Here is a 25,576-nt window from a genome sequence, read left to right on the forward strand (position 1 = left end):
GTACAGATAGTACAGACGGGCTTAATTGTTTTGCAACAGGTGCTCTCTCGAGCGAGGAGAAGGCCACAGCTGGGTTCCACGTTTAAAATCTTTCAGGTAGTTTTTATCTCAGATAATTTTTTCTATTACAAGCACAACCAGTTCAACACCAGCCCTGAAAAGCAAGCTGGGTTCTGCCTGAGGGCACCTTGGGCGATAAAGATCCTGCAACTAGGATAGGATGTTTTGTTGATGAATGTGATGGGGTGCTCTACTCACTGCTAGGATGGCACCTCATCCTGGTCACTGGGAGTGGGCGGGGGGGGGAGAAATAGCTCACAAGTTAGCACCCCTTCCCATGGTTTCACACCATCCTCACCTCTCTCTTAGTCTGCAATCCCGCTTGCTCCCCAAGCTGCTGCTGCTTCTTTGTAACTTGGCCCTCCAGCCAGGTCACCAAATGGTTTCTCCTTTCAGGGTGGAAAGTCTTTCCTCACCAGCAGTCCTAGGCATTCTTCCCAGTAACTACCTCGTAGTGCCACTCCCTAACCTGGGCCCATCCTCTACTCTGGGTTCCAGCTCAGGGGCCCTCTAGCCAGTCAAGGCCTGTTTCCTTCTAGACATTACTGCCTTTCCCTGAGCCTCATCCTACCTTCCTTGCGCCCCAGCCCAAACATACCTCTCTTCCCAAGGAGAGGCTGCACTTTCCCATCAGCCCCCTTCTGCTTCCAATGTCCTGTCTTTATAAATCCAACCCAGCTCCTTCCTCCTGAGCTGGGCTCCCTCACTGTCAGGGGATTGCTTAGCCACCTGATCTCCCTCAGCTGTGGCCTGTGGGGTTAATTAGCACCCTGCTCTCTCTGCATTAATCCTTTCCAGGCAATTGTGGGGGGAAAACAGCCTTATCACAATGAAACAAAACCAAAGTGAATCCAGGTCAGGCCCCAGTATCTCCCCCAGAGCGCTCACAAGCAGAGTAAGAACTTGCTTGTGTCAGCTATGGCTGAATAGGTAGCAGTGCCAGATGGTGCTCATTTTCTTCTTTCCCCATCTTTCTTTGATCATAATTCACAATGGCAAAAGGAAGAGTCTTCCGTCATTAAACTGACACCACAACAGGGCAGGACTGTTCTGTTGTTGCAGAAGTGAAGTCACCTGAAGGTGGGGTTTGGTTTAGAGTTCAGAGATAAGGGGGATATTTTTAACATGGCCCCAATTCCTGTGCGGTTTTCTCCTGCCCACAGACTTGTTTTCCATATGCCCTCTAATCCAATGCTTGTGCTCCCATTTCCTCCTCCTGTTTTCCCCCAGCCCAACCACCTCACCTACAAGTCCATCCACAATCAATTCTCCCACTCCACTTGTGCAAGCCAGCCAACCCCTCCCAGATCAGAATACTGCCCCACCTTAGAAATTGCTCCAGCCCCCAGGCTGGGTACTAGTCTCCTCCCTTGCTCTGAATCCCCTCAGCTCACTGGATTTTTCTCAAGCTCAGACTTCCCTTCCCTCTCTGTTGAAGCAGGAAGCAATTGCAGTGCAGAAGACCCCAGTACCCACAGGAACTAATCTGAAATCAGCTCCTCAGAGGCATTGTTTTGCCTGCTCCGCATCTGCTCTGTCTACTATTAGAAGCCAATGTGCTGCAGTATTTCTGGAGGATATGGGCTTTGCTCCAGCCCACAGCCAGGTTCACTGCAGTCCCCTAGGAACAATTACAGCAGCTACGCTGTAACATGTGGCTGACAGGTGGGACATTTTTAGTGGGATTTCACCCCAGGACTCAACCAAACTCCAGAAGGAGACACTGTTGGGATGCTGAGATTTTATTAACCACCTTGTTCAAACTAAGAGATAAGGCTTATTTTCAGATCTCACATTAAGTTACTGCTTAGAAGTATGACAAGGGGTAGATTAAAATCCAGTGAGCAACCCCTACTGGATATCAGCAAATTTAAGGCCTAACACCTCCCTGAGAGGATTCTTTACTGCTCTGGCAGAAAGGTGACCCGTAGTTACAGGTCAGGCAGTGATGCAACTCGGCATACCACAAATCACTGAATCTTTAAATCAAGAGTAGATGTTTTTCTAGTAGATCTGCTGTAGGAATTATTTTGGGGAGTTCTATGGCGTGCATTATACAGGAGGCCAGACAAGGGGATTCCAAGGCTGGAAGGGATCATTGGGATCTATGAATAATACTAGTGCAAGTTTCAGGAAACATTTTATTCGACAAGTATTTCTTTATGATTCTACGAAGGTGATCAAATAAACAGCAAGACATAAAAACATGAAATAGTTAAGAGATTTTATTCTAATAGCTTTAATTACAGTGCTTGTTTGTCAAAATGAAAACTGAAACAAGTATACAAAACAGTTTGATTACTAATTGTGTATTGAAAGCATAAAGGTTTCCGCAACACTAAACAAACCAGTTCTGATAGTTCCCCAAGTTTAATGTTTTCAACAGCTCCAGCTTCTTCAGTGTTTATCAAAATACAAAAGAAAAAAGTAAAGAGATCTTTTTCTGATGGCAAATCTGAACCTTGCAGTATGAGGGATGCCCAGGGTTTTCACACATATACAGATATGGGATTGTTCCAAAATGGGATTGAATACTTCTAGAATGGAATGATTCTCCAGACTCTCATGCTTTTTTCTAGACACTATACCTAGATGTTTGGTGAATTGTTCATGGCATTTCTTATTTACGTACAGTACTTTCCGACTATAGAGCTTAGGACTGACGTAGGCTGTGCTTTCTGTGGAAAGGTTTTGCCTTCTGGAGTGGTTTACACACAAGAAAAGTACAAAACACTTCACATAGGATGTAAGAGGTTAAAAATGTGACCCTCCCAGAAATTATTCAAGTCTGATGGAAGATCACAATATCAACCTTATCTGAAGCAAAACACAGAGGTTTAAGCTGTATGAACAAATTTTCAAACTGCTCTAAACCAGTTCAAACAAACCTTTGAACACACATGCTATGAACTACAGAAAGATCCAGAGATCTAGCAGTTACATGGATCTGTATTTTAATCAGATGAAGCTTGGTTTCATTTCTGCATGGCCATGTCAAAGGAATTAAAAATCACTGGTATTCAAACTGGAATCACAGAAATTATGTCCAACATACTTCTTATGTGCTCAAGTGTTTTACTTTTCTGTAGCTTTTTAAAAAATAGAGCATTCAGGTTAAAAACCAACCACCAAAATGGATCTCAACACAGATCTCACAACCCAACAGGGACAGTATTCAGCTCTATTGCACATTGACTACTGGCAACCCATATGTTAATCCGCTTAAATCCCTTCCCAGTACTAAACAGTGAGTTGATTCTTTACAATAAAAAAAGCTGAGTAATATTGCATAGGAGTACCAGAAACTGCCTCATTGGAAACAAAAACTATTTACATTAAATAAGAAACCTAACTGTTTTCAGGCTTGTATTTGCCACATTTACAGCATGGTGCAATACACACTGTGACAAAAGTAATGAAAACAGCTTCCGGCACTCAATACCACAAAGTAGCACAGTTTGCCACATTAGAGTAAAGCGAAGGGCGAAGAGGAGGAAATAAAAGGGAGGGGAGGAAAAAGAGGGAAGAGGAAGTTTTATGGTTTCATTTCTGGTTTCGGAGCTGATTGGACAACCAGTCCAGTCCTTCATAGAGACCATCTCCACTCGTGGCACAGGTTGCCTGGATATACCAGCTCCTGTGGCGAAGAGAATGGAGTCCAAGTTTGTCTGTAATTTCTGCTGCATTCATTGCATTAGGGAGGTCCTGAATGTGGGAAAACAAGAAAGTCATTTTCCACTTAGAAAAATCTTTTACATATTTCAGTTCAAGTGTTCACATATGAGAAGGTACGAAACCAAGTAATACTTCAATGAACACCAGAAGTATTTGCATAACACCTTAGTATGTAACTATCCTAACTCAATGTGAGTTTTCAGAAAAATTTAACACAAGTCAATGAAAAGTATTTATTTCATCCTATGAATGAAACTGCCCCAAAGTACTGTATTGTATAAGAAAAAGGAAGCTGGTGATGCAGAACTGAAATGCAGAATTCATTTTATTAAATGGAAAAGCAAGGATATCTAAAGATTTACCTTTTTAATTAAATTAGCAGTTACATTTTAATTTAGTAATTTTAAAGAATTTAAATTACACCTTTGAAAATCTCTGCTCTCCGGTTAAGATTCTGCTTTCTCTCAGCTGTAGATTAAAAGTAACAGCTTTCTGTTTAATCTTTTAACTTTGGTAATGTGCTTTTTAAAAAAGAGAATCTTACAGTCGGATCAAATTAGAAAAAGGGGTGGAACTCTATTCAAGCTGTCTACAATTCTGTAATTGCTGGATGCTTCTGCTAAGAGATCAGCAGCAAAATGGTTAATGCTGACATTTAAACTCACTAAGGGCTTGTCTACACTACCACGCAGGGTTGATCTAAGATATGCAACTTCAGCTATGTGAATAGTATAGCTGAAGTCCATGTACTTAGATCTACTTACCACGGTGTCTTCACTGCGGTAAGTCAATAGCTGACACTCTCCTGTCAACTCCACTTGCGCTCCTCGTTCTGGTGGAGTACCGGAGTTGACAGGACAGTGCTCAGCAGTTGATTTATCGCATCTAGACTAGATGCGATAAATCGACTGCCGGTGGATTGATCGCTGCCCGCCAATCCAGCGAGTAGCATAGACAAGCCCTAAGATTCAGAATTAACATGTACTGAGATAAGACAGCTCACACTTCAGGGCTATTGTTTCAGGCCATCTGGGAGACCTCACAATGTCAGCTCCCATTTAGTCACGAGGTTCTCTTCACAGCTGAGGAAACGGGATTTTTCTGAAAAAACTTGAAGTGCAGTTCTGACGAGCAGGTACATAAATAGCACTCTTAACAGCTCTGCTCCCTGCCTACCTTCAGTCTTGCCTGAAGACTTTAACAATGACTACTTATTGCTTTTAATGGCTGTAGCCAATAAAACTGAGTCAACTGAATTCTATTCTTACACAGAAAAGTTAATTAGTTGCATGTGTTCAAATTTGCAATACAGTTACATGAGTTTTAAGGAGGACCTAATCTAGACCAAGCCATGCACTACTGGTGGTGATGCATGAGACAGAAAACCCAGCTAGACTGAGTCTATGGAGAGTTTGCAGAGCTTGCCATTCAATTTTTTTTTTTTTTAAAGGGATACCACAAAGGCAGTCAACTGACAGAATTTTTGTATCTATTACAAGGGACACCTAAATTTACCATAACTAATGAATTAGATAACCTATCTTCAGGTTACTGTATGCTTTGGCAGTATTTATTTATAGTCAGTTTCCTGACTGCATGGGGAAATTCAGACAGGTGCAATAGCAGAATACTTTTAAATTAACTTAAGTTAAGTTGGCAGCATTCTTTACTAGCAAGCTGAGAATTTGGTATGGAAATTAGTGTGACAAAAATATGAAGATTTATGATGTCACTTTGATGGAGTCAGTTTTCAGAGAAGGACCCACACTTTAAATTCAGCTGAAGCCTGTGGAGCTACAGATCAGTGTCAATATGGTATTCTACTGAGTGCCCTTTCAGTCGCTCACTAAGGAATGTTGAAGACTGCCATATCGCAGTGTACCAAACATTTTTACACAACTATTTCATGACTCTTCAGAATTTTTTTTTTTAAATAGAAGCCTTTAACTCATACCTGTTTGTTAGCAAACACTAGTAAGACAGCATCTCTCAGCTCATCTTCTGCCAACATTCTCATAAGCTCTTCTCTGGCCTCATTCACTCGTTCTCTGTCATTACTGTCAACCACAAAAATCAAACCTATAAAACAAAAACAATCATTACAAAAAACCCAACTAGCTGCACACCAGAAATTCTCCTTTTAAAAAAATCCTAGTTTTTTTCAGGTCAGGGTGGGGGGGAAGGGTTGGGGAACAATCAAGTATTTTGAAGTTTTAACAGAAGATAAAGCAAACAGCTTATCGATACGTACGTACCACTTTGTGTGTCTCTACCTACTAGAACCTCTTTTGTCTGAGATAATGACAAATCCCAGCAAATGCTGACTATGCATAGATTTTCTCCCAATTTTGGACCAAGAACAGATTTCAAATTACACACACAGAGAACTAAAACTACAAAAATATTTTCACACAGTGTAAGTTCTCTTAAAGAATTGTTATAGGGCAGGAGAGTTGCTACAAGACTTGTATTTTACATGCTTTAACATCAATTCCTCAAGTTATCTCATGTCCTTCACGCCTGGTTTTATGTTAGCTCTGTAGTAGATGACAAGTACTTAAAAAGGAGCATATTTTCTCCATTAGTTTAAAAGCAGATTTTCAACTCTTCCAGAGGAAAGAATTCTGAACCCTGGTTTTGACAGGCAAGCAAAACAGCTGATTCTCAAGTGTTTTAAAGGAGCAACTGTTGTCATTTTTACATCTATGTTAATCTAATTTGGGAACTGAAACAAACACACTGAAGTTTTGGATTGGTACCCACTTACCAAACCCTTGAATGGACAGTTTTTTGATGCTTTGGCTTATGTTTTCATGTAGTAAGCAATTCAGGAAAAAAAAAGTTTAACACACACAAGTTTCTTTACTATAGATAGTCATTTAACTGAGGACCCACCTTGTGTATTCTGGAAATAATGGCGCCAGAGAGGTCTGATCTTATCCTGACCACCTACATCCCACACTGTGAAGCTAATGTTCTTGTATTCTACTGTTTCTACATTGAAACCTGAAATAGAAATGGTGACAAAAAAAATTGATCAAGCAGGAAAATACATACTACTGTCTCCAATTCATGCTCAGAAGTAACCATAAAAGACAAGTATATGAAGTTGAATTTAGATGCTTTCACACTTTTCCTCTCAAGACCTCAACATGGTTAAGAGCTGTTTCTCTTACCTTCTGAAGTCCCCTAAAAATAGACAGTAATGAGTGTGTATGAATGACTCCTCAACTGAAACTTCTGCAGCTGGAACTGTAAGAGGAACTAAAAGGACTTTTAAATATATTCCTTCCTACCTTACCTTCAGATTTTATTGATTTGATTCTAACCTCTGACCATTCCATCTCCCCAGAAGAGCCACTCTGTTTTTCCACCCCTACCCCAAATGATTCATGTTTGTGGTGCCCTTAGCATAGAAAAGTTAGACAAACTTCCCCAGCCTATTAAAAGTTGCTCCACACACTGGCCAGAAGGAAGGAATGGAATTAAAAGCAGTCATATGCTAAGTTCTCTGTAAACTGTGCGGCCACATGGCAGGCTATCAAGGGCCATGCAAGTGTGCAACCACAGGGGCCCTAGACTGGAGAGGTGCCTCTCCCCCGGCCCTAGCCCCGGAGCTGCCGCGGCCGGGAAAAGGTGCCTCTCCCCTGGCCTGCTGCAGCAAGATAGGGCATGGGGGCGTGGTGGGGGGAGAGGGAAAGAAAGGTCCTTCCCCTCCACCGCAGCCTGCACCCCAACCCCCTCATCCCTAGCCAGAGCCCCCCTGCACCCCAACTCCCTGCCCCAGACCTGAGCCCTGTTCCACACCCCAACCCTCTGCAACCTGCACCCCAACCCCCAGCCCTCTCCCCACTGCATCCAACCCTCTGCCCCCTCCCACACTCTGAACCACTGGGCCCCACCCCCGCCACACATCACCTCCATATTCTTTGGTGCACACAACAAAATTCATTCCGCACATGGATACAAAAAATTAGAGGGAACATTGGTCATAGGTTCTCTTCTCCTCCCAGGCCTAAAGAGGTAACTGCTTCCACCCCAACCATTCAGAGGTGAAGTGTCACTAGAGCCAAGTCAGGATGCAGCACTGCAACCGAACCACGAAACCAGCAAAGCACATGACGGACTCAAGACACCGAAGTATGGGAACAATGTGCCACAGGGACCAGAATCTCAGAATGGTTAAAAAAGCAAGCAAAATGTAAATATCTTACCTATAGTAGGGATAGTAGTTACTATTTCACCAAGTTTAAGTTTGTACAAAATAGTGGTCTTTCCTGCAGCATCCAGACCAACCATAAGAATACGCATTTCTTTTTTGCCAAAAAGGCCTTTGAAGAGGTTAGCAAAAATATTTCCCATGCTTGAAATATGGTGTTCCCGCACTGGCCAATGAAATCTAGAGAGAAGAAATTCAAGACAATTAAAACATAAGAATGGTTATATTGGGTCAGACCAATGGTCCATTTGGCTCAATATCCTGTCTTCTAACAGTGGCTTCACAGGAAATGAACAGAACAGGGCAGTAATTGAGTGATCAATCCCCTGTTGTTCAGCCCCAGATTCTGCCAGTCGGAGGCTTAGGGACACCCAGAACACGGGGTTGTGTCCCTGACAATCTCAGCTAGTAGCCATTGATGGACCAATCCTCTGTCAACTTATTCAATTCTTTCTGGAACCCAGTTATACTTTTGGCCTCCACAACATCCCCAGCAATGAGTTCCACAGGTTAACTATGCACTGTGTGAAGTAGTACTGCCTTATGTTTTTTTTAAACTTGCTGCATATTAATGTCAGTGGGTGATCCCTGATTTCTTGTGTTCTGTGAAGGGGTAACTAGCACTTCCTAATTCATTTTCTCCACACCAGTCATGATTGTATAAGCCTCTATCATAACCCCCTTAGTCATCTCTTCTAAACTGAACAGTCCCAGTCTTTTAATCTCTCCTCACATAGAAACTAATAATTTTTGTTGCCCTTCTCTGTATCTTTTTTGAAACGGGGTGACCAGAACTGCATGCAGTATTCATGGTGTGGGCGTACCATGAATTCATCTAGTGGCATTATGATATTTTCTGTCTTATTACCTATCCTTCTCCTAATGGTTCCTAATACTGTTCGCTTTTTTGACTATCGTCACACATGGAACAGATGTTTTCAAAGACCAACCTAGGATGACTCCAAGATCTTTGAGTGGTAACAGCTAATTAAAACCCCATTTTATATGTACAGTTGAGATGTTTTCCAAAGTGCATTACTTTGCATTTATTAACACTGAATTTCACCTGCCATTTTGTTGCCCAGTCACTAAGTTTTGTGAGATCCTTTTGTAAATCTTCCCAGTCAGCTTTTGACTTAGCTATCTTGAGTAATTTTTATTGTCTGTAAATCTTTGCCACCTCACTGTTTCTCTTTCCAGAAAGTTTATGTATTGAACAGCACTGGTTCATGTACAGATCCTTGGGGGACTCTGCTATTTACCTCTCTCCACTGTGAAAACCATTTATTCCTAACCTTTGTTTCTTATTTTTAACCAGCTACTGATCCATTAGAAGACCTTTCCTCTTATCCCATGAGTGCTTACTTTGCTTAAAAGCCATGGAGACTGACTTTGTCAAAAGCTTTCTAAAAGTCCCAGTACACCATATTCACTGGCTCACCCTTGATATATTTGCAGACACCCTCAAAGAACTCTAACAGATTGGTGAGACATAATTTCCCGTTATACAAGCCACACAGACTCTTCTCCAGCATACTGAGTCCATTTATGTGTCTGACAATTTTGTTCTTTACTCTATTTTCAACCCATTTGACTGGTACTGAAGTTAGGCTTACCGCCTTGTAATTGCCAGGACTGTCTCTGGAGCCTCTCTTAAAAATTTGCATTATGTTAGTATCCTCCAGTTATCTGGTACAGAAGCTGATTTATGCAAAAGGTTACATACCACAATTAGTAGTTCTGCAATTTCATATTTGAGTTTCTTCAGAACTCTTGGGTGAATACCATCTGGTCTTATGTACAAGTTACTGCATGTATAACTACTGACAACATTCTTCATAGTAACATGGGCTAAGAACAGCTATAGACTAGCAGCTGAACACAAATTCTAACAAAAGCTGTCAGGAGCTCATGGTCTTTTCAGGATTTTAAAAATGCATTGGATACAGATTAGTGGTTTTTTTAAACTGTTTTGCCTAACTACGGAAAATGCAAGGACTATGACAAATGGGGGAAAAGGTAGTCCTAATTATAAGATAGCTACCATAAGTAGTCCTGAATCTTTTGTTAGTGTGCTTATGCTATATCTTTCAATTACTGACATACTCAGCATCACCATCCTTTTCCAATGCTGAAAAGTTATACAAAAGCTAAGTATTAATTTTTAGTGAAAGAAAACATTGAAGTGTACGTGATTTATCAACATGAACAACACACTTGACTACTTCATCGTGCCTCAACGCTTTGTGTGGGTTACTCATAGCACATATATTACCTCAAAATGATAAATATACCATTCACTCTAAGCTGACTAAAAGATGTTAAGACCTGGGCTGCCTTTTTATTTTTATTTTTTTTTTTAAAAAAACACAAACACTACTCTGTACACTAAACAAACACATGGGAAGTGACAAATCCCCGACACAGCCCACCATGCTTCCCTGCTCTTTAACAGTTGCTTCCCTCCTCACCAGCGGATTGATTTATACGAGGAAGCCAATTTGCAGTGTGAACAACATATTGGTTGAGGCTTTGCTAAACACCAAACCCGCATCTTTGAGACAGACAATCTTCTCAAAAGTAGATCAACTGGTTTTATTGAAACTTCCTAGGAGATATCATTGACTGTTGGTCGAGATTGGGTACGCAAAAGTATCAGTCAAAAGGACAATATGAGAAAATGGTGGTGGTGTTAATCATTCTACTCTAATCCTATCTACAAGTGAGCACTGAAGTTGTGATGAAAGCGGAAGACCAAAAAAATAGCTCAGAATATGATTCTTTACGATTTGAGGAAACAAGTGCTCTGAAACTGTTAAAATATAAGACAGTTTTAACAGATATCTGCTTTTCTACTTTTAAGTCCTGACCCACAGGGTTACATTTTCAGCAAAAGCTTTGCAGTTCATCTATGTAACTGACACACTGCTATATTTCCATTAAAAGGTACATTATGTTGCTATCAGCAAATTCAGTACTATACTCTAAGGATATGCAGTGTTGTAGCTGTGTGGGTCCCAGGATATTGGCGAGACAAGGTGGGTGAAGTATTATCTTTTATCGGACCAACCTTGTCTCCCTCAACAACAGAAGTTGGTCCAATAAAAGATATTACCATGTCATTCTAGGGATAGGAATTATTGCCGTTTATGGCAACAAAAAATTATTCTTTTCTAACAAATATCACTGTATGTTGCATTCAATTGAAAACAGCATCCGAGACAAATTTTACCAGAGAGAAAGGGTAAGAACTTAAGGACATTTAAAAACAAAAGCTTAACATTTTTTATGTTCCTTAACTAGTAGATGGTGACACTGCATTACATTGAACTGGTGACATAATTCACTTTGTTTCTGTTTTGCCTGGAAACTGAGGTCTCAAATGTACATTGATATATGCAGAGATGACCATCACGAATGGAAAAGTTAACTTAAAATTAAGGTATACATTTTCGAACAAAAAAGGCAGCAGGAATATATAGTCATAAACGGCATGATTTTTAGAGGATTTCTGTTTACTACAATAAGCCAAATTCTTTATATAATATGATGTGTACTCTTAACACATTACCAATGAATCGGTCATCTGAAAGTTTACTGCACATGTGCAGTAAGCAAGGGAGACTTAAGACTGTCCCTCGAATTTAAGAAACTCTTAAGATAGTCCATGTCACAGAACTCAATTTCCTTTTGATGACTAAAACATGTCAGTTATTACACTTCCCCACCCCCAAAATACTTAGCAATGAGTAATGCAAAGAGACCAGAATCTACCTTGAGTTGTTTAGCAATGTGTTAAGAATAGTATAGTTTCGCTGCAAAACTCACTGAAGGTTCTCAGCAATTATGTTCTTAAAAATGATGTTCTAGTCGATACATTTTTAACCAAAGTTTTAAAAATAATTGTGGAATTACTGAATATTACTGAAGCCAATATATAAATATCTGAAGTTAGACTAAATATGACTCAGTGTAGCGCCCAAAAAAGATTTGAGCATCCCAGTGCCCTCTGTCAAAGGGATCCTTATTTAGTCTCAGAATGATCAAGAAGCTATCACTCTCTTTCACACAGAGATAGACTAAAGTTTAGGATCGGCAGAGTAGAATGCTTCTGTTGCACCACTGTCCATGTTTGTTTTCAGTCTCGAGGGCTGTCATTCTGGAATCTTTCACCAACATTTAATTCACGTAAGTTTAATAAGATGTGGCGTGGAAACTGTCTTTAGTGTTAGGTTTACTTCCAGTTAAAATTTGTTTTATTGTCATAGTTAAAAAGAGATGCTTTCTCTTAAGAAACCTTAATGCTTTCACATTCCTATAAAGCCAAAATATTGAGCTACTGGAGAGAACTGTAGTTCAACTTATGAATGTTGTATCACACAGAAAGATTATGGCATGACTCATTTGCAAAGGAATGCATTTCCTTCTTTCTAGAGCCCCCATTTCCTCAAAACACTGTCACCAGTCTTCCAGACAAGAACAGGAGATGCCTCCTTTCGCAGCAATGTCAATCCTTATTTGGTGAGGGCAGTGAATGACAGGAAGCATTCCACTGGACAGGAGTGTGCTGCCTCCACAGCAGATCCCTATACCAGACTAAAAAAAAAAAAAAAAAGAGATTTGGACTTTGTTTTGTTACATAGGCATTTATAACTACACCCCTGCTGGAGGGCTGAGTACCACCACCATTAGGATACTTTACAAGCCCTGTAAAGAAGTGGAGTAAATTTTTAAAAAATATTTTACATGTTTAAAGACATAACTGAATTTAGGTTATGACTATCTTGACGGCAGCCATTTAAAATTGGATACTCAGTTAACATGTAGTTGAGATTCTTAATGTCTTCCCATGCCTCAAAAGAGGCATACAATCTGTGGTTGTCTTACAGTAACAAGTTTCTATGGGCAGGACTTCACTACCCGCTGATCCGGCGGGTAGTGATTGATCTACTGGGGAATCAATTTATCGCATCTCATCTAGACGTGACAAATCGATCCCCAAACGCGCTCCCTGTCAACTCCGGAACTCCAGCTCGTGAGAGGGGGAAACGGAGTTGACAGGGGAGCGGCAGCAGTCGACTCGCCACCATCCTCACGGCCAGGTAAGTTGACCTAAGATACACCGACTTCAGCTATGCTATTCGTGTAGCTGAAGTTGTGTATCTTAGGTCGACCCCCCACCCCCGTGTAGACCAGGGCTATGTTTACATTTAAATTCCATTGCTACTTCCCCTCCACAAACTATGGAGACAGGAGGATTTTCCTTGAATTCTTTTGGTGGCAGATAAGTTTGTGCTCCCCATTTAAGCCTAAATTAGAACTATCATCCTCCTCAGTAGTTTTATGACATCCACCTTTCTATTCAACTTCAGATTTTTACACTTTTCACTATGTCTCCATTTTAAATGATCTTTTCTAGTGAATATAAACTTAGCTCCTCTCTCTCCTTGGATACAATGCATGCTTTACCACAATTGTTACCCAGTTCTGTGTCTTGTCCAATATTCTCTATAGCAGCACCCAAACTGTACACAATACGTGAGCATATAGCTGTAGTCCTTTTAATGGCATAAAAATATTTACCAATCTAGTTTTCATCTGTGTAAAAGTCAGAACTTGAAACATTTACTAGGCACCCATTAGACAGAAGCAAGACTTACCAGTAGCAATGCTCTATAGAGAAACCCAGCTACAAACCTGCGTTAATTATGCAATTCCTGGTGCTATTCCTGCTTGGGGTTTCTTTTGTATTTGCCTCTGGCTAGATGTCAGATAAACTTACCCCCTACCATGGCTGCTGGAAGGAGGGAAGCTTCTATTATTTTATGCCTCTTCCAGTCTCCAGTTCCTCTTTTGTCTCCTTCCACTAACTCATCTTCCAGTTTGTATCAATCAGCATAACTTCCATTCTCTCACCACCCTCTAATCTCTCTCTCTCTCTCTTTTTTTTTTTTAAAGACAGGCTTTAGTGCTATTTTTACATATTATTGTTAATGGAAGAGATTCAGTCATGCCTTCTGTATCTTCATGTGTCTGTATAGCGCAAAGTATAACAGGGACGTAATTGTGACTGGGGCATCTCGCACTACAGTAATATAAACTGTCTTCTAGTTCTTTCCCCTAGCACATCTACTTATGAAGACCACCAGCCTAACTATTAACACTGAATTTCTGAATAGCTATTCTCCACCCCATATGGCGAGACCCTTACCCAAAAAGGCCCATGAAAAGTATGTTTACATTGCAACTAAATATCCATGGCTGGCCCATGTCAGCTGACTAGGGCTCACTGGGCAGTTTAACTTCAGTATAGATGACTGGGCTGGAGCCCAGATGTCTACACTGCAATTAAACAGCCCTGCAGCCTGAGCTCCTTGAGTCAGTCAGCTGACACGGGCCAGCCACGCATGTATACTGTGTAGACATACCAGTGTCTTCTCATTCTCTTGCCTCTTCCAGATGTCTGGATGTGTGCCATTACGTGTCTTACCTGAGAAAAGGCAAACTATACTAAAGTGAGTCTTAACTACCCAATATATGGCCTATTCTTAAGTAAAGAATCTTCCTTTACTCCGGTTTTCTTTTCCCCTAACTCTAGTAGAGACCCCAAATATTAACTCTGTTAACAGTTTGACAGTCCATGTGAAGCTAGTTTGGTGGTCTCTGTCTAGTTCCCAGTGCACCGGTATAACCTCCACAAGTAGTTCATCCAGGGCTTGTCTTCACGACAAAAGTTACCTTAATGTGGTTTATCCTTGTCTTCATATGCAGCCAAACCACATTCAGCACCACCCACTGTCAGCAATAGGCAGTTTTTGTATATAGGCAAGTCCCCAGCTAGCATCCTCAGAAGAGATGCAAGAGAATTAACAGATTCTGTTGTTCTATCACCTGTAAGGTACGGCCCTCCAGGTCAGGGTTGCTTTTACAGATTGAGCTGCTGCTAAATGTGCCAACCGCATTTTGTAGACATGACTGACATCCATGGAGGCTGAAACCTAGTACCATTCACCAGCTCTGAATATGCCTTTGCTACCCTTACTCCTGTTTTGCTGCTCATTAGGCCCAGTCCTGGACTACATACAAACTTATGTTGGTATAACTACATCCCTTAGGTGAAAATCCACACCCGAGTGATGTAGTTATACGGACTAAACCCCTGGTGTAGACAAAATTATGTCAATGGGAGGGCTCCTCCCGTCAACTTAGCTATTGCCACTCAGGGAAGTGGCATACCTACACCGAAAAAGAGACGCTCTTCTGTGTCGTAGGTAGAGTCTTCACTAAGTGCTACCGGGGCAGCTGCATCGTTGTAAGTGTAGACGAGCCCTGAACACTACAGAGCACACCCTTACTCTGATGTTGCATTCTATAGCACCTCCCATAAGGTTTGCACAGTGGCAGAAACCTGTTATTCAGGTTCAGTTAAGATGTTGCGTGTCACTGGTAAGCAGTAAGAGGAACAAAGACTCATTTCTGGGTAAGACTGCAAATTTATACCAGGAAGCACAATATATCTCAAACTTCAGGTACATTTCTAGCAAGTGATGTATCTTAGGTAAAGTCATAGCAAAGTTAAAATTAGAGTGACTGAGTCTTATAGTAATGCTTTTACTATGCAGAATTCATTTTAGAAGTTTGCTCAAGTGGTATATGGCACCACTGACAAATGTTAACCTTTAAGCATTACATTATCTAAAATAAAAGGGACATGACTAAAAGGTACGTTTAGTAGTGTTCTATACTTTAACATCCATACCAGTTTTAATAGCATTTTATTTTACTTGCGTGCCTTTAGAAATTCAGTATGTTCCTCCTTTTGCTGCTTATATGCTATCCAATAGTTGTTGAATAAAGCCAGTCTACTAATTTTAATTCAAACTATGCTGTAAATAATCTGCCAAGAAAGGTGTGTATTTTTACTGATGTTTTAACTGGGATTTAAGATCTTTGAAAACTGGAATGCAGTCTTTTAGTCTTTCATGGCACAGTTCCATTTGGCCACGTACAACTGATTCAACTTTATTGACTAAATAAAAAAGCAGTTGTGATGTAAGTCGCCATTTCCTGTAATTTCACACTGTTTTAACGAAAAGATATTGTAGAATGCGTTAAGGCAGGGGTTCTCAAACTGGGGGGTGCCAAGGTTATTACATGGGGGGGTCGCAAGCGGTCAACCTCCACCCCAAACCCCACTTTGCCTCCAGCATTTATAATGGCGTTAAATATGTAAAAATGTGTTTTTAATTTATTAGGGGGCGGTCGCACTCAGAGGCTTGCTATGTGAAAGGGGTCACCAGTACAAAAGTTTGAAAACCACTGTGTTAAGGCAATAGGGTGGGGAAAAACCTGGATATCCAACATCCTTCTGCCATTTTCACAATTTGAGTAGTAGAACGTTAAATGCAAAACCAAAATATTTACATCTGTGCTCCTCCATAACCACACTCACATGGAGCTTCAGCAGTAATTAAACTGGTGTTACACACGTCCACTGTTTCAAACCATGGCAAGAAAAGCTACTGGGCAGGAGTATAAGCATCTTGCTCACAAACTGTCTTCTACTACTGATGATGACCAACATAGAAAAGATGGAAAGGCACTGCTAGCAAATAAGACTGACTGCAGAAAAGCTTAATTCCCTACTTCAGAGTACAAACATGCCATGTCTGTTAAAGAGAAAGCAGCTGTAAGGAAGGCATTCTAAAGACTTGCTAAACCCTTAGCCAGCACTAGCAGTTTCAGCTGTTTTTCCTTTAGCTTTTTCTTCCAATAGCTACAACTGGTAAAGAGTATCATTAATGTACACACATTCTTGTGCACCATAACATGCTATTTACAATATAACTAGTTAAAATGCCTCCTTTGTATAAAAGATCTGACCATACTGAAGCCAAAGCACTATCGGTCTGAAATGTAATATTAAACTTGTGATTTCAGATATGTATTTAAAATATTTTTCACAGCAGTCCTTTTCTCCATCCCCAACCACCTATGTTAGCTTTCTTGTCAACAGTATAACCAAAATATAATTCTAGAAACGGCTTCTTGTGTCCAAATGTTTTGCCAGCTACTTAAATGCTTAATGGGCACAAATGACAGGTTTATGAACCAATTTCCACCCCCCCCCCAACATATCAAAGGCACTCTTCCTCATTGAAGACTAAGTAAAATTTATATTTGCATGGACTTATAAGACATGCTAACAAATGCACAGAGTAAAGAAACACAGTTTTACCCAACCTCTTTAGTTTTCCTTGGTGTGCCTTTGACCTGTAAAGTACTGTTTAGATGTTGGGTCATTTCTAACTTTCACAGGGATAAACCATCTTAGAAGTTTTAGTGCCAACGTAATCTAGCAGCATAGTATTTCACACCTGAAATGGATATATAGCCAATTAAACAAACCTGCATGCTTTTGTACTTGAAGAATGTTTCCTTTAGTTTAAAATGTTCTACTGCAGCAAATTTTAAAAATAGCTCCTGATCAGAATACTGTCAACTATGTAACTAAACACATGACTATTCAACAGTTATACCTAACTATTTGTAGAAGTTGTTTACTGGCCTTTCACCTATGAAGCAAAGGATGAAAGATGGCTAAATAGCAAGTAGTTGTAGCCAACCCAACAAATTCTTTGAAGCTGGAATAGTTTTGGATTTCTAATTTCTTCTACTGAAATCAAGACTACTACTTTCAAGATATTATTTACAGGACTAAAATTAAGCATAAGTTTTAGATATAGAAGTCATGTTAATTTTCAGAATTTTTAGTCTAAGTATGTATCATCATCGGCAATCTAACTTTCTATGAAGTCTTAGAATTAAAGATGAGTCATGTACAGAGTATTTAAAGATGAGCTGCAAAACAAGAGATGGTATCATTTAATACTCTCACCATGATGTATTAAGACTACCTCTACACTCCTCCTCTAGCCTTCCACCAACAACTTGTTACAATATATTAAGCCCTCTGTTCTCTTTAATGGAGGTATTTGGTAAGATCTGTTGTGCATCTTAAATGGTTGATTGCACATAATGCCATAACCAGAGCGGCAACTTTCCCTATCTCCAACTGAAAGGGGTGGGATGCTGAGTTTGGAAAAGGAAGGAAAAACAGTTAAAAAGTTACAGTATCTTGGTTACTTACCAACCAACACAAGGAAAGCAGAGACCTGACATTCCTGATGTTTCTAACATAAAATAAACCATTCCTTCTCGAAAAAGCCAATTAAAAGCTGTCTATAAAGACATGGTACAGTAAAGGGAATTCTGTCTCTGCTTCACAGTTCAGCTTTAAGAATTCCCTTCTGTGCCCATTTGAAGTGATTCTTCTTCATGGTACCACAAGAGCCATCAAAATGTATTCTTTTCTTGCTAAGCATAACTGAAGATTGATCTAAATGTGGCTTTCATGTTCTCCAAGACTTGATGAACAGGGCACTCTACGAAACTAGATGAAGAGTCATGCAGAGCAGACAATGCCAGTCCCCAGATGGGCTGGATGAAAACATGTATACTGTATGCAATGTTGCAGGTGCTGAACACAGCTTGGCATGTCTTCAAATCAAGATGATGTTCTTCATTGACAGTAGATCTTACTTGCGACTTTGGCCACAGCTTCTCAATTGCTTCTGCACAAGAATGAAACATGACTCCTAAGGAACATGAGTTCACCTAAATTCCATCACATCTCTTCTGTCTGTTACAATTTAAGTAGACAGGTGAAAGTAAGTTCTGGGACGAGACCTTCTTCACACTGTGTGTCCGTATGGCGCTTAGCATAATGGGGCCCCTATGTGCTACTGTAATAGAAATAAATAGGTGGGACATACACATGAACAGTTAAATACTGCCCTAGTGCACTAAAGATTTAGTCATTCCTGCAGTAATGGGAACAGAAGTAGACTGCACAATGTTCTAGAACCCATGGAGACAAAAGGTGGACCATTTAACATTTTATTCAAAAGCCACATTAGTCTGGGGTTCTTGTTTTCAAGTTCAACCTAATGCACGAGAAGTAGTGATGCACTTCTAAGTTTCAAAAATAAAACCCTGAACCACATTAAAATATTATGAAAAGTTTGTGTATCAAGACAAAGAACAGGGATAACCCAATATTGTTTATCTAAAAAAAACAGGCGAACAATTTAACATATTCCATAGTAATCCAGTAGGCTCTCAGCTTTTGGCAGCCCACATTTTTGCAAAGAGATATTAAGTTTAGAGAGGCTCATTTGGATCATTACTTCTGTATCTTCCTTTAAAAAAAGGTTGGCAAAAAATGGAAAGGAATTCACTCTACTGGAAGGAGTTAGACTACAATCATGAGATTTCTGGGCAGAAGCAGAAGGGTATTCTATTTTTAACTTCTGGATGCCCCCAATTGCCTGAAAGAGGATGTCAGAGTTAAGTGTAGTCTCCTACCCAGTCAAGGTATATCTAAAGTAATTTGATTACAGCTTCATCTGCTTTCAAAAATGATGAAACCTAAGAACACTGTGCTCAGTCTAACCAGCAGAAAGTGTTAACTACTTCCACTTAAACAGAATGTGGCTCAGACTTACAATAGCAAAATACTTATGTAAGTTACAACTGCTCAAGTTTTAAACTATGTCTGACATACTACCCCATCCCCATTCACTATACGAGTTCAACACTATGACTAGACTCACCCTAGATACTGTGAATAAATTCAAGTTAAAGAATAAATGAAACAAGATTGGTGGCTGACACTTGACCAAATCCAAGAGCCAATGCTCAACTGACTGTTTGGATCAAGATCAGCATATGAATAGGAATTATATTAGAATTGAGACATCAGCAAAAGTAATACCATATATTCACAATGTTTTCATGTATTAGAAACAAAAATGAAATTAGATACTTGCAAGCAGCAAGAAAAACTGCCGAATAATGCAGAAAAACAGCTGTTGTAGCAGGAAGCTGATTCAAAACTTTTGCCCATCAGTACAAGGAAGAGAATGATAGCTGGGGATAGTGGTAGCTGTATCACTAGTTCTACAGTCTCCACAAGAACAAGGCCTTCAACAGACGGGGCAGGAGGGAGGAGAGAAAGGAAACGGCTATGTGCGAGAGAGCTTACAGCACCACAACTGCACCAAGGAGCTGCGCCACTGTAAGCTCTCTAATGCAGTGGTCTCCAAAGTGGGGTGCGCGCAAGACCATCCCTGGGGGTGTGCAGCAGGAGGCACGCCGGCGGCCGCTCGGCTCCCGCCGCTCCGTCTTCGGAGGCACGCCGGCAGCCGCTCGGCTCCCGCCGCTCCGTCTTCGGAGGCACGCCGGCGGCCGCTCGGCTCCCGCCGCTCCGTCTTCGGAGGCACGCCGGCGGCCGCTTTTTTTTTTTTGGCGCTTCCCCAGAGCTGGCCTTGGGGGTTCATGATTCAGAAAGTTTGGAGACGCCTGCTTTTATGTAACTGCTCTAAGCAGACAGGAGTCTCCTGTCCACTTAACTAATCCACCTCCAATGAGTAGCAGTGACTACGTCAGCAGGAACTCTCCTGCTGCCATAGTGCTGTCCACATTGGTGCTTAACTAGGCACGAGTTATGTTGCTCAGGGGGGTTGCCAATTCACACCACTGAGCAACGTAACGTATCTCGACTTAAGCTATAGTGTAGCCATAGACTATGCTGACCAAATATACCCACTGTAAAGAATCCAGAACACTACAATACTCATGAGAATGACCTACTTGATAAAATATTTCATAACAGATGATGAAACTAAAGTGTGGTTCTACTCTGAAATGTAAATATTGTCATCTCAGTGAATTTCTACTGAGCAGCTTTGATAGAAAAAAAGTCATTTTACTTAACTCCCATCATTCCAAACTCAACCAATCTTGTCATCAAGATGGGTTTCCTTCCTTCTTCCACCAATTTATGTAATAAGGGTTCTGCATGGTAATTATGCCCTTAGTTGTACCCATGCAATTCTAGTACCTAGGGACAGTTTTACACAGGGGTAACAAACACAGTGAACAATTCTGCTGAGTCACAAAAAGGAACAGAATCCTCTCCATTCCTAACTCTGCTAGCTTCAAAGCCTAAGAAACTCTCCATTTTGTCAACAGACTCAACAAGTATGACTCAGACCTACACAAAGATCAATTGAGTAAGAATGTACCACTTTTATAGTCCCTTTTCAGATAAGATTTTTTTTATAAAAAACTTTGATAACTTTATACAAAGGGATTTGCTGATACAGACTGATGTTGAGATTAGTAACAGACACTATATCCAATTTAAGGTTATTGAATTAGGAACCCACAGCAAATAAGTGGACACCATGATCAGTCAAGCTACCTATTTATGGGTACAACTTACCCTGCACCTGATTTTTAAAGGTGTTTCTTAACCAGTGTCCATTGCTGTAGCACCCAAAGCTGCTGAGCAGGTAGAAGTGACATTTGTTTAAACCATCTCTTGGCTTTGCTGCTCTGCCAGCGCAGAAGTATCAGTAAGCATGGCAAATGAAGACAGTCAAGCCAGCCAAATTAAGAGCTTCAAGTCAGGTAAGTTTCTTCACCTTTTCATCCAGGGCTACCATTACAATAATGGCTTGGGGGAAGTAGTCAGCTCCCAAGCTTTGCAGCAATTATGGGTGTCCAGTAGAGGAAATAATGGCATCAAACCAACCCTCTAAGTACATTTTCAGAAAATCTCTTTCCTTCCATACCTACAAGCTTAACAGTATATATAATGGTACCGCTTTGAGTAGAAAGTCCACAAAGAAATAAAGAATATTTGGAGGAAAATTTAACTCCCTTAAAGGAAAGTTATGACAGGGAATACCCAAATTCAGATAAAAACCTTTTGGGTTATTAGAGTGGCAAAAACAGTAATAGAACTGTTCTGCTAAATGACCTTGGACAAATCCCTCAACTTTAAGCTTTCAATTTCTCATCTGTACAACAGGGATAATAATGCTCTTCAAAGAGGAGTTGTGAGGCTCAGTGGTTGCACAGCAAAATTCAAAATATTACCTGAATAGTTAACATTTCAGCTATAGATTAAGCTGATGGATTCAAAATAAAACTTCTGCATACACTCAGTCAACCTGAAGAATTTGCTTTGGTAGGTACCAAGTGCCAGAGTGACAAAGTCAAATACTGTGACTGGATGATTTTGTGACAAAAGTTTTAATTATACTAAGATGGGGTAAATCCAATCATGCCTCATGACCAATGAATTCTATACTACTGGTGAGATGAATTGTGGGAGAGGGTTACCTTCCTGGAGTGTCATATATGGGCCACAGATAAAAGGCAGATGGGATTTTGTAGGCCAAGAGCTAATCTGTTATAAGGAAGCCTTGCATGCAGAATAGTGGAAGGCTGACTTCCTGGGTCACCCACCCAAGCAGTTGAGACTGGAAAGAAATCTGTTCCAGGGTAAAGACAGCAACTGTACTCTTCACCATTTCATCCCATCACACAACCCAACCCAAGCACTACAAGAATTAAGCAATTATACCCTCAAACCTTTAATGAAGGCACACACATCCCAGATCACACTCCCAGGACTGGACAGTTATTAAATACCTAAAGCTAGCCAACGGTCCAAGAAAGAAAAATCCATATGCCCTGGGCCAGCTCCAAGTTACTCAGAGAGAGAGATTTGACCTGACCGCCCCCATCCAACTCCCCCACGGGGGTGGAGGGGGGGCGCGGCAGGGGGAGGATGTTGGATCTGTAGACCTGACATGGCCAAGGTTGTGGAGTTAGGTCTGTAGAGCTAGCCAGGCCAAGGTGGGAGATTCCGGACTGAGTCCCTAAAACTGGCTGGGCCGAAGTCGGGTGCCTAGGCCAGGCCCAGGCTGCGGGGGGGGGAGGAGAGAAGAAGAGGGGGCAGGCAGGTCGGGTGCCTAGGCCGGGCCCAGGCTGCGGGGGGGGGGGGGGGGAGGAGAGAGGAGAGAAGAAGAGGGGGCAGGCAGGTCGGGTGCCTAGGCCGGGCCCAGGCTGCGGGGGGGGGGGGGGGGGGGAGGAGAGAAGAAGAGGGGGCAGGCAGGTCGGGTGCCTAGGCCGGGCCCAGGCTGCGGGGGGGGGGGGGGGGGGGAGGAGAGAAGAAGAGGGGGCAGGCAGGTCGGGTGCCTAGGCCAGGCCCAGGCTGCGGGGGGCAGAGAAGAAGAGGGGGCAGGCAGATCGGGTGCCTAGGCCAGGCCCAGGCTGCGGGGGGCAGAGAAGAAGAGGGGGCAGGCAGGCCCGGTGCCTAGGCCAGGCCCAGGCTGCGGGGGGGAGGAGAGAAGAAAAGGGGGCAGGCAGGTCGGGTGCCTAGGCCGGGCCCAGGCTGCGAGGGGGGGCAGAGAAGAAAAGGGGGGGGCAGGTCGGGTACCTAGGCCAGGTCCAGGCTGCGGGGGGCAGAGAAGAAGAGGGGGCAGGCAGGTCGGGTGCCTAGGCCAGGCCCAGGCTGCGGGGGGCAGAGAAGAAGAGGGGGCAGGCAGGTCGGGTGCCTAGGCCGGGCCCAGGCTGCGGGGGGCAGAGAAGAAAAGGGGGCAGGCAGGTCGGGTGCCTAGGCCGGGCCCAGGCTGGGGCGGTGGGGGGGGGGAGGCGTCCCGGGGTCGGGTCCCTAGGCCGGGTCGGGGAGGTGGGACTGGAACCCCACGCGGGCAGCGACCGTTTGAACCGCTCCCCGGACCCCTTCTCGCCACTCCCCGGCCGCCCCACGCTCCCCCGGGAGGGGCGGCCCGCGCCGCGGCCTACTGGTGCCTCCCCTCCTGGGCAACACGGGCAACACGCCGGTCCGCCCCCGCCGCTCCCGGCAGGCCGGGCCCCGCCGCTCCCCCACCCAGCGGCCTCCACCCCCAGGCCCGGGGCGCAGCCCGGCCGCCGGCGCCGAAGGGCCCGAGGCCGCCGCGCGGGGCGGGAGGACATTGGGCCGGCGGCGCGAGGGGGATGTCGCCGCTTACCCGGCGCTGGCTGCCCCGGGCTCTGGGTCTCGTTCGGGCTCTCGCTCGGGGCCGGTTCCCTCCTGCGCTTCTCTCCCGCTCCCCGCCCAGGCTCACAAGATGGCGGCTGCGGGCAGCCACGTCAGTGCCAGGGCCGCGCGGAGCACGACGGGTAACCGAGGAGGGAAGCGGTGGGCGGGGCTCCCGCGGCGCCCCGGCTCGGCGTGCGGAAAGGGGAGGGGGCGGGGGCAGGAGCGAGGAGGTGGCGCGCGCCGAGGGGGCGGGCTCGCGGTGTCGCCGTGGCGCGCGCCGAGGGGGCGGAGCCGAGGGCCTCAGGGAGGCGCGCGCCGGGGGCGGGGCCTGGGAGGGGACGGTGGTTGTGTCCCCTGCCTTCGACCTTTGCCCGCCGGCCGGCGGCGCTGAGGGGGGCGGGATGGGACCGGCGGGGGCGGCCCCGGGGCAGAGCGGGCCGGTGCGTCCTGCTGGCGAAGCCTCCGGCGCCTGGCGACACGCGCACGCCTCGCCTCTGGGTTTACACGAGCACCTTGCACGCCTTGGGGTGACACACATGGCTTGCGGTGACATACTTCCCTTGTGATGATAGCACACCACTTGTGGTGACACGCACATGGCTTGTGACAGCACACCCCTTGGGATGACACGCACACTCCTTGGGGTGACACGCACATGGCTTGTGACAGCACACCCCTTGGGATGACACGCACACTCCTTGTGGTGACATGCACATGGCTAGTGGTGACAGCACACCCCTTGGGATGACATGCACACTCCTTGTGGTGACATGCACATGGCTAGTGGTGACAGCACACCCCTTGGGGTGACACGCACGTGGCTTGTGGTGACATACTTCCCTTGTGGTGATAGCACACCCCTTGGGGTGACACGCACGTGGCTAGTGGTGACATACTTCCCTTGTGGTGATAGCACACCCCTTGGGGTGACACGCACGTGGCTTGTGGTGACATACTTGTAGTGATACCACACCCCTTGTGGTGACACGCACATGGCTTGTGGTGACATACTTCCCTTGTGGTGATAGCACACCCCTTGTGGTGACACACACATGGCTTGTGACAGCACACCCCTTGGGGTGACACGCACATGGCTTGTGGTGACATACTTGTAGTGATACCACACCCCTTGTGGTGACACGCACATGGCTAGTGGTGACATACTTCCCTTGTGATGATAGCACACCCCTTGTGGTGACACGCACGTGGCTTGTGGTGACATACTTGTACTGATACCACACCCCTTGGGGTGACACGCACATGGCTTGTGGTGACATACTTGCCTTGTGGTGATAGCACACCACTTGTGGTGACACGCACGTGGCTTGTGGTGACATACTTGTATTGTAGTGATACCACACCCCTTGGGGTGACACGCACATGGCTTGTGGTGACATACTTCCCTTGTGGTGATAGCACACCCCTTGTGGTGACACACACACATGACTTGTGAGTCGCACACCCCTGGTGACAGATTTCAGAGCGGTAGCCGTGACATGCACACGCCTCTTGGTGATAGCACATGCCTTTTGGTGACATGGGCATGCTTCACACCACATGGTGACACATGCGTTTCATGGTGACATGCACCCGCCTTGTGGTGGCACAGGCACGCTTTACACCTCATGGTGACAGCGTCTGTCTTGTGACATGGGCATGCTACGCACCTTGTGGTGACAGCA

The 25,576-nt window shown here is 43.7% G+C and overlaps 1 protein-coding gene across 1 annotated transcript; it reads right to left on the reverse strand.

Annotated features, from left to right (window-relative positions):
• Positions 1–2,267: 2,267 nt before the first annotated feature.
• Positions 2,268–24,028, reverse strand: ARF1 (ARF GTPase 1). Its single transcript, XM_048837381.2, has 5 exons — positions 23,884–24,028; positions 7,950–8,134; positions 6,631–6,741; positions 5,690–5,814; positions 2,268–3,765 (listed from the first exon to the last, which is right to left on the reverse strand). The coding sequence occupies exons 2-5, from the start codon at positions 8,095–8,097 to the stop codon at positions 3,604–3,606; spliced, it is 546 nt and encodes a 181-aa protein (XP_048693338.1). The 5' UTR covers positions 8,098–8,134; positions 23,884–24,028; the 3' UTR covers positions 2,268–3,603.
• Positions 24,029–25,576: the final 1,548 nt, after the last annotated feature.

Source organism: Caretta caretta, chromosome 2 (genome assembly GCF_965140235.1).
Source record: "Caretta caretta isolate rCarCar2 chromosome 2, rCarCar1.hap1, whole genome shotgun sequence".
NCBI lineage: Eukaryota > Metazoa > Chordata > Testudines > Cheloniidae > Caretta > Caretta caretta.

Excerpts from the sequence above, each read along its gene's own strand:
- ARF1 (XM_048837381.2), bottom strand. The coding sequence starts at position 8,097 with ATGGGAAATATTTTTGCTAACCTCTTCAAAGGCCTTTTTGGCAAAAAA. Across the intron at positions 6,742-7,949 it reads AACTACTATCCCTACTATAG|GTTTCAATGTAGAAACAGTA; the intron begins GTAAGATATTTA and ends TTTCTATTTCAG. Across the intron at positions 3,766-5,689 it reads TAGTGTTTGCTAACAAACAG|GACCTCCCTAATGCAATGAA; the intron begins GTATGAGTTAAA and ends TCCCACATTCAG.